General features: G+C 43.2%; 1 protein-coding gene across 3 annotated transcripts in view; it reads right to left on the bottom strand.

Annotated features, from left to right (window-relative positions):
* The window catches only part of TBC1D30 (TBC1 domain family member 30), an 81,256-nt gene extending 77,521 nt beyond the window's left edge, over positions 1 to 3,735 (bottom strand). For 2 of the 3 annotated variants that reach the window (XM_045588217.1, XM_036456911.2), the window contains exon 1: positions 3,185 to 3,623. In XM_045588217.1, coding sequence (XP_045444173.1) covers positions 3,185 to 3,608 — 424 coding nt within the window. In that variant the 5' untranslated portion in view covers positions 3,609 to 3,623. Of the gene's footprint in view, positions 1 to 3,184 lie in introns of all 3 variants that reach the window. The other variant, XM_045588218.1, reaches the window with a different exon arrangement.
* Between the last annotated feature and the right edge of the window lie 9,921 nt (positions 3,736 to 13,656).

Genomic DNA, 13,656 nt, shown 5'->3' with positions numbered 1-13,656 from the left:
ATTATATGTAGTGTCCAATATGGGAAAATCTTCAGGGTTGAGTTTGGAAATGTACATCATGATTTGCTGGTATACAAGCATCCCAAAGACAGAAATAAAGTCTTCTTTATCTTTGTATGCCCCACAGCATCAGCTACAACTCCTAACACAGTTTTAAATAAATAGGAAAAAATAAGATCATCAAGTGACAAACAATGGACAATTTCCCTACCAAGGAATCCCAGTATCTATAATAAATATTGTTATATCTAACACTTATTGAGCACATTATACACATTAACTTATATAATTCTCAGTACAGTCCTGTGAAGTAGGTATTATTATTATCCCTACTTATAAGTGAGAGAAATGAGACAGAGAGGTTAAATAGCTTGCCTGAGTTCCCAAGTTAGTTAAGGAATAGTAGCAGGATATCAGCTCAAACATTTGACTCCAAAGTTCATCCTTAATGAAAACACTGAGAAGAGTGTAGATTTCCTGAGAAACTATTTTGGTGCCTCAAATAAATAAAGGACCCACACAGCTGAAACCGGTTTGGCTCAGTGGATAGAGTGTCGGCTTGCGGACTGAAAGGTCCCGGGATCGATTCCGGACAGGAGCATGTACCTTGGTTGCGGGCACATCCCCAGTGGGGGGTGTGCAGGAGGGAGCTGATCGATGTCTCTCTCTCATCGATGTTTCTAACTCTATCCCTCTCTCTTCATCTCTGTAAAAAATCAATAAAATATATATTAAAAAATAAATAAATAAACCAAAACCCTGACTCTTAAAATAAATTAATTAATTAATTAATTAATTAATTAAGGACCCACACATGTTAAATATGTAAAAAATAGGTGCTACCTCGATGCTACAGCAAAATCTCCAACAGAAAAAAATGAGAGAATTAATACACAGGTTATATGCATTATATGAGACTTCCTACTAGGCACTATGCTGAGAGATTCTTTTTTTTTTTTTTTTGACCCTGAAAAAAAAACACACAGAACAAAATAGGTAACCTAATAAGCTGTAAAATTAAGCAGACAGCTGTTTCCGTCACCTGATTATTTCTTTCTTAGTACTCTAATGGTGTTTATTGATAAAGTAGGAGGAGGTGTAGCTATTAGAATATGGTATCTTGTTCATCCTACAGAATTGACTGCAAGAAAAGATTAACAAGCAACTAACCATGCAATAAGACTGAGACCTGGGCAACACTTACTTGCAGGTCTTAAGAATGATTACTATAGAAAACTATTATACATTTACACAATGGAATACTATGTTGCTGTAAAAGAGAAAGAACTCTTACCATTTGCAACAGCATGAATGGAACTGGAGAGCATTATGCTAAGCGAAAAAGCCAGTCAGAGAAACATAAATATCACAGGATCTCACTCATTTGTGGAATATAATGAACAGCATAAACTGATGAACAAAAATAGAACCAGAGTCACAGAAGCATTGAACAGACTGTCCAAAATATGAGGGAAGGCAGGGGGTGAGGGAGTAAGAAATCAACCAAAGGACTTGCATGCATGAATATGAGCATAACCAATGGACACAGACAAGGGGGATAGGAAGGTGAGGCATGTGCTGGGGTGTGAGGGCGGCCGGTAGTTGATCAGTGGAGGGAAAAGGAGACTTATGTAATACTTTAAACAATAAAGAATTTAAATAAAAGAATTATTATTACAGTGGTCACTTGTTTGAAATCCACTTGCAAAGCTGTAGTGTTACTTCTTTAAAAATTAGCTTGCCATATTTCCTCTTCCAAAAGGAAATTACTAAGTAATTACTATTAATCCACCTAATTTGCTCGGTAATGAAAAGCCAAATCATGATTCTCCAAGATTGATTTTGTTGGGTTCTAAAAGAACTACTGCCCTACGGAACTCTAGGCATAAACAGACGCTCTGAGAGCAGCCAAATAATTGTATAAAACGAAGTGGCACAACTCCAGCCACGTCTGAGGCAGCGGGAGGAAGGTGGAAGTCATTTGTAACAATCAGCTGGGAAACATATCTTCACTGGGAAGCCAAAAGAGGAAGCTGAAAGCTGTTTACATAGATTTGAGAAAGCAGACACATTTATTCCTTTTCTGGTTATGTTTTTTCCTTTTCTTTTGTTTTCTAGCACCAGCTAGTCTGACTTTTCAGTTAGAGCAGACAGGATATCATTCTAGTATGCATCCTCTCTTTCCCCCTCTCCCCTGATAGATTAGCACAAGGACATGAATTCAAGAAATGCTGTGGTTTTAGCATGTTTTCCACATCTCACTTCATTTTGTAAATTGAAGTCTTGACCTATCTGTTTTAATAAAGACAACTGTAATAACTGAGTTAGTGCCAGAAGGGCAAACTACTTACTAACAGCTGGGGGTAGGGGAGAGAGATCTCAATTAGGACACAGCATTAGAGTCTAATGACAAAAGAAACACCAAATTCTCCTCACGCCCTGAAAACCAAGGCCATGTTCAGATGACCTCTCCAGCCGATAATGTCAACATCCTCCAAGTGATAATGCCAACACACTAGGGTCCCTCCACTAATAAAAAGCCCATCTCGGTGCAGCTTCTTGAAACCAGCCGTTCCAGTAGAAACGGAATTCACACGTTCTGCTTGGAAACCGAATTATGGGATGATTCTGGCTCGCTGGTCAAACACTATCCCCAAGTAGTGTGGCCAGGGAGGCGGATTTCTTAAACTAAAAAATAAAATAAAATAGCCCCCAGATGCCTCACGGGTCCCAGCGCCCTATGTCGCGTGCACTTATCGGAAACCCCAGACCTGTCCTAACAGCTGTTCCGGCGACACCAGAACCCGAACTGCCTCTCCCCGCGGAGCCTCCGCCGACACGCGGGGCGGGGACCGCGGCTGCCACGCCAACACCCGGGCTGCGCTCCGCGGCTCCAAGGGGATGCGGGCGGGCGGGCGGGCGGGCGGGGGGGGGGGGGGGTGCGGTAAGAAGTACGTCTAGTCGTGTTCCGTGACTCTGTGGACCCCGGCAACACACCGATGGAGACACCCCGAACTTAACACCTGCGCGCTGGACCTGTTCAGGCCGGGGGCGCACAGGTGAGCGCGGGGCCCGGGAGCGCAGGGCGGGGCGCGGGGTGGAGGTGGGGGGCTGCGGCCGCTCCCTCCGAGTGGCCCCCCGCCCCGCAGGCCCCCCGCCCCGCAGACCCCCCTCCCGGCCTCACCTTTCTGCCGCAGGTACAGCCGCTGGTGCCGCAGGCTCGGCCGCTCCCGCAGCTCCTGCAGCTCCTGCAGCTCCCGGGAGTCGCCGCGCCCGCCCAGCACCACGTCGGAGCCCGAGGCCTCGGTGGGGCTGTCGAGGCTGTCGCGGCGCTGCGGGCGGCCCCCGGGCCCGCGGCCCCCGCCGGCCGCCGCCTCCTCCTCCTCGGTGCAGCTGTACAGCTCGGTGAGCAGCCCGCTCACCAGGGACGCCGTGCGGCCGGTGCGCCCGCCCCGCCGCTCGCCGGGCTCCGCGTCCTCCTCGCCCTCCCAGGCATCCGGGGGCTCCCGCAGGGGGGCAGCCGGCGGCCCTGCGGGGACCGCTTCCTCCGCGATGTCCTCCGGCCCCGCCTCAGGCTCCGGGCGTCCGCCCGCGGGCAGGACCTCCATGGCCCCCGGCGCAGAGCGCGGCGCCCGGCTCCCGCCGATCCCGCCGGCCGCCGGCCAGTTCCGGGAGGAGGCGCGGCCTCTCCCCGCGGGGTGCCCTCGGCCGGGTGCCGGGCGAGCGAGCTCCGGATCCAGCGGCAGCCTGCCTGCCCCCCTCCCCTCTCTCCCTCCCCTCTCCGGCTCCCAGCGGGAGGAGAGCCCGGTGGCCCCGCGCTGGGCCACCTGGGGACACCTGTGCCAGGTGAGGCCCCTTCGGCCAGAGGGGGAAGGGCGCTCTGGGCTGCCACCTTCGCCTGTGGGCACGTGACTTCACTCCAAAGGAGAGCAGCTCCTCCATCTGTTCAGCCTCCGGTTAGAAATAATGCCGGAGCCGGGGCTGGTTTGGCTAAGCGGATAGAGCGTCGGCCAGCGGACTGAAAGGTCCCGGGTTTGATTCCGGTCAAGGGCATGTACCTTGGTGTGGGCACATCCCCAGTGGGGTTGTGCAGGAGGCAGCTGATTGATGACTCTCTCTTTCTCTGTCATCGATGTTTCTAACTCTCTATCTCTCTCCCTCTCTATAAAAAATCAATAAAATATATTTTATTCTATTTTATTTTATTTTTTTAATATATTTTATTGATTATTTCAGTCCCCAGGCCGACGCTCTATCCACTGAGCCAAACCGGTTTCGGCAAAAAATCAATAAAATATATTTTAAAAAAGAAAGAAAGGAAGGAAGGAAGGAAAGAAGGGAGGGAGGGAGGGAGGGAGGGAGGGAGGGAGGAAGGAAGGAAGGAAGGAAGGAAGGAAGGAAGGAAGGAAGGAAGGAAGGAAGGAAGGAAGGAAGGAATGTTGGAGCCTCCTGAACACCAACTGGTAGTCAGAGGCAGGGAGCGCCCTTCTGCACATCCCAGCGCACAATGCCCAGCCCTTCTCACCTTCCTGCCAGACTTGAGTGCCTTCCAAGGTGTCCTTGGTTATTTTCTCACAATAACCTTTTGGAAGCGCTGGCATATACTTCAGATGTCATAGCGCTGCAAACTGTTTCCCCCAATGATCAAGTATTGGATTAAGAGCAACTACCATGTTTCCCCGAAAATAAGACATCCTCCGAAAACAAGACCTAGTGCATGGAAAGATAAGACATCCCCTGAAAATAAGACCTAGCGCAACTTTGGAAGAAAAAATTAATATAAGACACTCTCTTATTTTCAGGGAAACGGGGTAATTCCCTGGCACAAGACTTAACAGAATAAGGATTTAATAAGTGCCCAGGAGATAACCAAACTAATAATAAGTTGATGTCGCTGATTTTTTGACAGTACACAAAAGGTGACATGATATCCTGAGAGATGTATGCTTGTGGTAGTTCTCAATAGAACACAGAGGTGCCCTTCCACTGTAGATATTTTTGCAAATTCCTATGTAATAAAAGGCTAATATGCATATTGTTCCTAGAGGTAGGAGTTCCACCAACCGGTAGTTAGATGTGCACTGACCACCAGGGGGCAGTGAGTAACATGGCCAAGGTGATGTGGCACTGGCAGCAGGCATCAATGGAGGCTCTGCCAGCCCCTATGGGCCTTCACGAGAGCTGGACCAGAGTGGGAAGGTGGAGCAGGTGAGTGGGCAGCAGCAGGCCAAGGCAAGTGTGAAGGGAAGCTCTGGCTGGCAGCTGGCAGCCTCTAGGGGCCCTATCCTTGCAGAAATGTGTGCACTGGGCCTCTAGTTTAATAATTGTCAGCGTCTTTGAGTGCTTTATTTGTGCCAGGCACTGGTTGCTGGGTGTTTTTTTTAAATGGAGTCCCGGGCACTATCTCACTTTAATACTATAAAGCAGGTAAGTACTATTTGTTTAATTGAGTACAACTGACCACATAACATTATATTAGTTTGAGGTGTATAACAATCGTCCTCCTTCTATATAATAAAAGCATAGTATGCAAATTGTCACTTCCACCTCGAGTTCATCTGGGAGTTTGACCAGGGGGCAGGGCCGGCTGGGGGAAGGGAAGGAGGTCATGTTTATCTTTTAATGCTATTAAATTGTTGCCATATTTCTAAAAGAAGCAATAGTGCACCTAGTGAACAGTGGTGATGCTTGATGTTTGAATAACACACTTTTTACTTTTCAAGGCACTTGCATAGTAGAGCCTTGCCCGACAGGTCCTTTGCCACCACCATCACAATACATGTAAACACAGAGTGAGAACAACAGGACCATTTTTTAAATTGGAGTTAATAGAAGGAAAGTAGAAGTTTTATAACTTTCTCTTAGGTGTCCATATTTAAAATTATACTGGAACCTGGCCGTCATGGCTCACTGGTTGAGCGTCCACCTATGAACCACCTATGAGGGATCAAGGTCACAGTTCGATTCCCAGTCAGGGCATGCAGGAGGCAACCAATCTCTTTCATCATTGATGTTTCTACCTCTGTCCCTCTCCCTTCCTTTCTGAAATCTTTTAAGATGTATTTTTTTTAATTATAATAGAAATGTTATTTTATGTTAAATTGTATCAACCTCTATATTATCTATTTAATTTTAAAATGTATGAAATAGAATGGGATTATTTATTTATAACTAGTGGCCCAGTGCACAAATTCATGCACATTGAAAGGAAATTAATTAGAAGAAATATTTTAATGTCGCTATTTGCCCTTTCTCTATAATAGAAGTGTCAACCAAATTCACTGATAGGCAATGAAAGATGGAAACACACATGTGCAATGGGCACCAATGAGAGCTTTTATGTATTGTGCATGCACGAGTCAACTTAGCCTTTTATAGACATAGAATATACTTGCTTAATTAGACCTGCTTTCTGATGTAGCTAAACTTTTTCCAGCCCAGTGAAGCATCCCAATTTCTCTTTCAGGTAATTGTCAGCAACACAGTAGTAAATATCAACATGAAGCAGATTATTATTGTAGATCACCCAGGGAGAACAAAGGTTAAAATATTTAACTGTAGCAGTGTTTGACTATGTTCTGTGCAGTGAGAAAACCTGAAATCATTTTCAAGGTCCACCATTTCTTCTTTTCAGATGGGTCAAGTTTCTAAGTTTTCTAAAATCTCCATTTTCCAGCTAATGAAAAGAAAATAGGATTCAACCAAGTCTCCTATCTACCTACTCCATGACTTCTGTGAGGATCAAATGAGGCACGGGAAAACACGTCACAGACATTTGATTACAGTGTAAAGTGTTCCCACCTGGCTATAAAGCAAGTCGTGTTCCTGGGCTGAAGAAACTGCAAGCAGCTAGTCGTTGCTAGGGAGAGGAAGCCGGGTGTTGCTATGTGACATCATTACTCAGAGGGAAGGGCACAGCATATTAGCCTTTTACATGTATAGATTTTGTTTTGTTTTTTGAGGTTTTTTGTTGTGTTTTTGTGTGTTTTTTTTCTATTGTCTCTGGCATTGAATAGAGTCCTGAGAGCCTTCCTTCATATGCTGAACTTTGTAAAAAACAGGACTTTTATAAAGGGAAACACTGAAATTGGATCTCTTTTCTTAGTTGATTTCCCAGCCCTTTCTCTCTATCTCAACCCAGTTAGAGATGAGATAATTGCTAGTCTTCAACACTGTTCTCATCCAGGGTTTCTCTCTCAGGACCTGTGGGTAAAGAAACTCATCCTGAGCTAAAGAGGATGGCGACAAAGGCCAGGAAAACAACAGGTCAACATTGTTAAATTAATCAGGACTTCAAAGTTATTTTTCACTTCCATCATTACCAAATTACCTGAGAAGAGGAAATGGGCAAAATAAGAACTAATAAGGAAAGGAAAGTCAAGGTCTTTGCACTTGTTGGAATGATTTCCCCCCAAATGGCCATATGACTCTTTTCTCACCAGGGTTAAACTCTGCTAAATGACTTCTCACTGGATTTTCCTAACCACTCTGTTTGAAATCACAGCTCCCTATCCTCCCTCTTAGTTTTCCCTTCTTCCCCCTCTTTGTTCTCTTTTCTCCATAATACTACCACTTCCCAACATACCATATCACCTATTGATTTATTTTGATATCTTTATTTTTACAGTGTTCATCAATTTTGCCAAGAACTGGAAGGCAAACAAAAGATTTATTTGGAGACCTTAGGAATTTCAAATCTTAAGTCACAGATTTAAGTAGAAGCCCAATGTGTTCTGAGGGGGGAAAAAGACTGAAAAGTAATATTATAGTCACTTAAAGCCCATTGAGTTGTGAACTCATGGTCGTTTGCATCATACAAGAGTGTAGTCATACATTTTTAAAGGGACAAAACCTGAAAGTATGCCTGAACTGTTTATATTTTAAAAACAGATAGGCAAGTTATTGGTAAGAGTCCAGACTGCATATATGGGTATTTCTTTGTGGGTTGGCGGAGCTTATGAATGGATCTGGACTCAGGAAGGTCGTTTGTTCCATCAATATTTTTTGAGGTTTGAGAGTAAAAAATGACTTTAAATTTGGAGTTATGTCCAGTTAGGTTTTGTAAGCTTTCAAGGTTCAATGGCCAAGCCACTAGTCTGGTTCAGGCCTGATCGCCCACAACTGCCCTCCCCTGCTGGCCATCTTGTGGGTTAGACTGAAAGTCAATTTGCATATTATCCTTTTTTTAGATAGGACACGAGGTCTCCTTCAGCAATGCAGATTCATACATTCTTTGATCTAATCTCATGGGTCTCCAAGTAATAATTTCAAAAGGAGACAAACAAGGCTTGCCAAAGGGAGAGGATCATAGGTTGAGCAATACCAAGGGGAGAGCCTTAGACCAAGGCAGAGTAAAGGACCCTATGAGTTTTGCCAATTAAGTTTTGATTACTCTTTAGTCTGTTCTACAAGATCAGAGAACTGGGGATGATAAACACAACAGGAATGTGAAGTCGGCCAGATCTTACAGACAGATCGTATAACTTGTCCTGTGGAAATGAGTTCCCTGGTCACTGGGGAGCTCTGAAGGGATTCCCTAAGTGGGGAACATAGTTTCTAGGAGTAATTCCTTTGCTGCTGAGGCTGTGGCTTTGCAGCATGAGAATGTTTCCACCCAAAGAGAAAACATACAAATCATTACAAACACACATTTGTATCCTTGAAAAGGGAGCAGCTGAATAAAGTGCATTTGCCAGACCTCAAAAGGGTCCTGAAGGCAAGGCAAAATGCCCCACGGAGGTATGAATGGCTTTCCAGGGCTGCCTTTGGGAAGATTTGGCATTTTTGGTCTGCCTAGAAAGCTATCTATGGAAATGACTAAAGTAGTATTGTTTTCCCCATAAAACTATTTTCTCAGCATTCCAGTGAGTTAAGTCATGTACATATTGTAATCTGTGATGTTGTATGCAATTAGAGAAGAGTGGTAGTTCTTTCAGAGTTAAATTTACAGCCTGTTCTAACCACTTCTTTTCATTTTGTCAAACAGCTAAATGCTGTGCTTCCATAATGTTATCTTTTATATCTCCAACTAGAGGCCCGGTGCACAAAATGCGTGCATGGGGTGTGGGGGAATGTGTCCTTCAGCCCAGCCTGCACCCTCTCCAATCTGGGACATCCTTCTCACAATCCAGGACTGCTGGCTCCCAACTGCTTGCCTGCCTGCCTTCCTGATTGCCCCTAATTGCTTCTGCCTGTCAGCCTGATCACCTCCTAACCACTCCCATGCAAGCCTGATTGATGCCTAACTGCTCCCCTGCCAGCCTGATCGCCCCTAACTACCCTTACCTACAGGCCTGGTCACCCCCAACTGTCCTCCCCTGCTGACCATCTTGTGTCCACATGAAGGCAGCCATCTTTGACCACAAGGGGCAGCCATCTTGTGTGTTGGAGTGACGGTCATTTTGCACATTACTCTTTTAGATAGGATTGCTTCAGCTGGTAGTTTAGGTGCTTTTATTAGGGACTGAGTTTGGGTCATTGCTTAGTTTTATAGTTGGTTTTGTTGTTGTTGTTGTTGTTTTTCTAATTGACTGTGCAGATTTAAAAAGAGCCCCAAGTTGGCCAGTATAACTGTAGATAGTCCTGGATAATTATGGTCCAGCAAGACAGAAATTTGAAAGGTAGGGGCTCGTAATTTTGGTACATACATACAGCTGGAGTTCTAGCAGGTGGCTCTTCAACAGCTATTCCCTTAGAAAGTGAACTTCCCACTTTTCAGGAGTAATTATTCATTAGACAGGTGTTTTATTTATTTATTTATTTTTTAAATAGACACTTTTCATTTCTTTCTCTTTTTTAAAATATATTTTATTGATTTTTTACAGAGAGGAAGGGAGAGGGATAGAGAGTTAGAAACATCGATGAGAGAGAAACATCGATCAGCTGCCTCTTGCACACCCCCTACTGGGGATGTGCCCACAACCAAGGCACATGCCCTTGACCAGAATTGAACCCGGGACCTTTCAGTCCACAGGCCAACACTCTATCCACTGAGCCAAACCAGTTTTGGCTAGACAGGTGTTTTAAGTACCATAGATAAAAAACCCGCAACAGAGGTCACCCAAACGAAAGTGAACCTCAACCAAGCAGGTAGTTCAGGTCTAGGAGGACTTACCACAACTATCGATAGATGGACTTTCAGATTAGTAAAGTATACTCCTGAAGGCAGGAATTTTTGTCTATTTTGTTCACTGATGTTTGCCCACCACCTAGAACAGTCCCTATCGCATTATAGGTACTCAATAAATATTTGTTGAATTAATTAACTGAAAACTAGAGATAAGACCAACCAGTTACCAACCTTCTTAAGAAAAGTGAGTTCCATTAAATAGAATCCTAGAGGTAGCAAAGGGAAGCCCATTTGTGTACACTACATTACTGCTAATTGGTGCCTGGAAGGATGTAAGAGATAACCTTTGGCCCAGCCAGTGTTGCTCAATGGTTGAGCATCAACCCATGAACCAGGAAGTCATGGTTTCATTCCTGGTCAGGGCACGTGTGTGGGTTTTGAGCTCAATACCCAGTAGAAGGTGTGCAAAAGGCAGCCAGTCAATGATTCTCTCTCATCATTGGTGTTTCCATCTCTCTCTGCCTCTCCCTTCCTCTCTGAAATCAATAAAATTATATTTTAAACAAAGAGAGAGAACTATTGATCTAACAATATGATTTTGAACTGATCGTGACTAAAGAAAATAGCTATAATTGAATTTACTATGGTTAGTTATGCTACTAACAATAATTAGCGTTTCAATTTGTTTGAAACTTTAGTTTTAATATTTAAATAATTATACCACTTATTTTATACCAAATATAAGGTCTAATATTGCATCATATTTACAAGGAGCTAAGAAGCATCTATCTCAAAGTCAAGTACAACTTAATATAGTCTATCAAGTGCAATCTAAGTAAATCTAGTGTACAAGCTACAGAGGGTGAATATTTGAATTATTTCCAAGCATGTATCAGGATCTTGTCAATAACCTTCTGACACCTATTATTTGAAACCACCTTAACAAGATTCAACATTTTTGATAATTTGATAATTTTTTTTCAGCATGTGCATACATACACATAAAGACTAAATTGCTATGATGAAAGCTTTGATTATTCTTGGCTGATTTGTAAAATCTGGCAGTTAACCTTTTACTTTGATCCTTCGGGGATTACTCACTCCAGAGTCACATGAGAAATGCAAAAGGTCAGTGCTGTGTTTCAGCTTCTCCACATGGTAGCTCACTTTTGCTCTTTGGGTCTGCTGATTATGATTTTTTACATGCTTGGAATACAATGAAATCTATTTTCAGTTTAATAACTATACACGAACAAGGCTCTTGTGTTTACAATTCAAAAAGTTGGAATAAGAAGTAAAAACAGGATTTTAGTATTTGTAAAAGCTATCAAGCTTTAGACAGACTTTAGAAAATGCATAGTAATACATAATATATGGTCAATAAGTAAGAACTATTAATGTTAAATGATATGTAAGTCTTAACATTTGAGTGCTTAGAGGAACTTTGGAGACCTAATCTGACTGAGGCTTAATTAATATTTAAATATTACACTAGATTTCAAAATAATAGAACATAACCTTTCCTTTGTGATAATAAAACATTGCGATTGCTTGACCCTAGCTTGGTGGCTGAACTTGGTTAGAGCAGTGGTCAGCAAAGTCATTAGTCAACAGAGCCAAATATCAACAGTACAATGATCAAAATTTCTTTTGAGAGCCAATTTTTTTTAACTTAAACTATATAGGTAGGTGCATTATTATTAACTTAATTAGGGTACTCCTAAGATGGTCTTTGCTAAAAACTCAAGGGGCCAAAGAGCCGCATGTGGCTCGCGAGACACAGTTTGTCGACCACTGGGTTAAAACCTCATCCTGATATACCAAGGTTGCAGGTTTCAACTCTGGTCAGGGCGCATACAAGCAACCAATGAGTGCATAAAAAGTGGAAAAACAGCTAAAATCGGTTTGGCTCAGTGGATAGAGCATCGGCCTGCAGACTGAAGGGTCCTGGGTTTGATTCCGGCCAAGGGCATGTACCTTGGTTGCGGACACATCCCCAGTAGTGGGTGTGCAAGAGGCAGCTGTGATCGATGTTTCTAACTCTCTGATCCCTCTCTCTTCCTCTCTGTAAAAAAATCAATAAAATATATTGAAAAATAAAAGTGGAAAAACAAATCAATGTTTTTTCCCCTCCCCTCTCTCTATATAAAATTAATAAATGAAAAATAATTTAAATTGTGATTGCTCAATGTATGTTCTGTTCTGTTATTTTCTGTTATGTTCTGTTATTTTGAAATCTAGTGTAATATTTAAATATTAATTAAGCCTGAGTCAGAGCTGAAAACCAAAATTCTGATCTGTCACCTGTACTCAAGTGACATTTTTCTGAGAGTAAATGAGGTGTCTTTATACCAGCACTTAGGTAGCCACTGGCAAAGGCTGGCTAACAACTGACTAAGCTGTTTTGTCTAATTTGTTGTTTAGTGCCACTTCCATGGTGAGTGATTTCTGCTGAGTATAAATATGTCATATGGAGATCTTCACAAAGGGCCCTGCAGATTATGTAGCCAGCCCTGCCTGCTACTGAGCGCTTTCCACCCCCTCCCCACCCCCACCCCCCGGGGCCACTCAAAGATGACAGCCTTTCATGACACTCTGTACAACAGTCCCCCCTTATAAGGGGGTGGGAAACATGTTCCAAGACCTTCAGTGGATGTCTGAAACGGAGGATAATATTGAGCCCCATATATACTATGGGTTTGTGTGTGTTTTTTTCTTATATATACATATATTTTCACTTAAAGGAAGCATTTTATGGCTTTTCTTTGGCATGTTCAAATTGCCAGCCTCACTACTCTTGTGCTTTAGTCATTATTAAGTAAAATATGGTTAGTTGAACACAAGCACTGCGAAACCTAAACAGTAGATCTGATCACCTAGATGGCTACTAAGTGCTGAGCAAAGGGATGCCTGCCAGCATGGGGCAGAGAGGAAATAGTGCAAGATGTCGTCAAGCTACTCAGAATGGGGTGCAATTTAAAACTTGCAAATTGTCTATTTATGGAATTCTCCATTTAATATTTCCTGACCATGGTTGACAGTGGATAACTGAAACGGCAGAAAATAAAACTGCAGAAAAGGGGGAACTAGTCTATGTAGGCTGGGGCAGTATTCCTAGATAGGATGGGTTGCATACAGAAGACAAAAGTAGTCTACCAAACACTGCTGCTGCTTTGTAGTAAGAGATGCAAAATACAAGTTTGTTTTTACTCTAGAGACAATGTCCTGGCATATCCTTGGGCCCCTAAAATTCTTACTGAAGTGCCAACTTCCTGAATTTTCATAAGGTCTATCTCCCATGCTCCAGAGCACATGTGTCATAACAAAGATTCCAGCATGCCTCTTGTTCATCCTGCCCAATCAACATGATGTCATCAATGTGATGGATGGGTAGGAGGTCCTGCAGGATGCCCAGACAGTCTAGATTTGTTTAAAGCCAATGGTCACCAAACTTTCGGACCTCACAGAACACCAATGGTCCACAGACAACCAGCTGGTGACTGCTGGTTTAAACTATATGGTAACACATAGTTATACTAGGTATTTTATCACCTTGCTTTATTTCCCTCATCTCTGTCATTTATTAC

The sequence above is a fragment of the Pipistrellus kuhlii genome, unplaced genomic scaffold (genome assembly GCF_014108245.1).
Source record: "Pipistrellus kuhlii isolate mPipKuh1 unplaced genomic scaffold, mPipKuh1.p scaffold_m20_p_3, whole genome shotgun sequence".
In the NCBI taxonomy this organism is placed as follows: domain Eukaryota; kingdom Metazoa; phylum Chordata; class Mammalia; order Chiroptera; family Vespertilionidae; genus Pipistrellus; species Pipistrellus kuhlii.
Note: the sequence above shows the minus strand (reverse complement) of the source record. Positions and strands in the feature narration are given on the sequence as shown.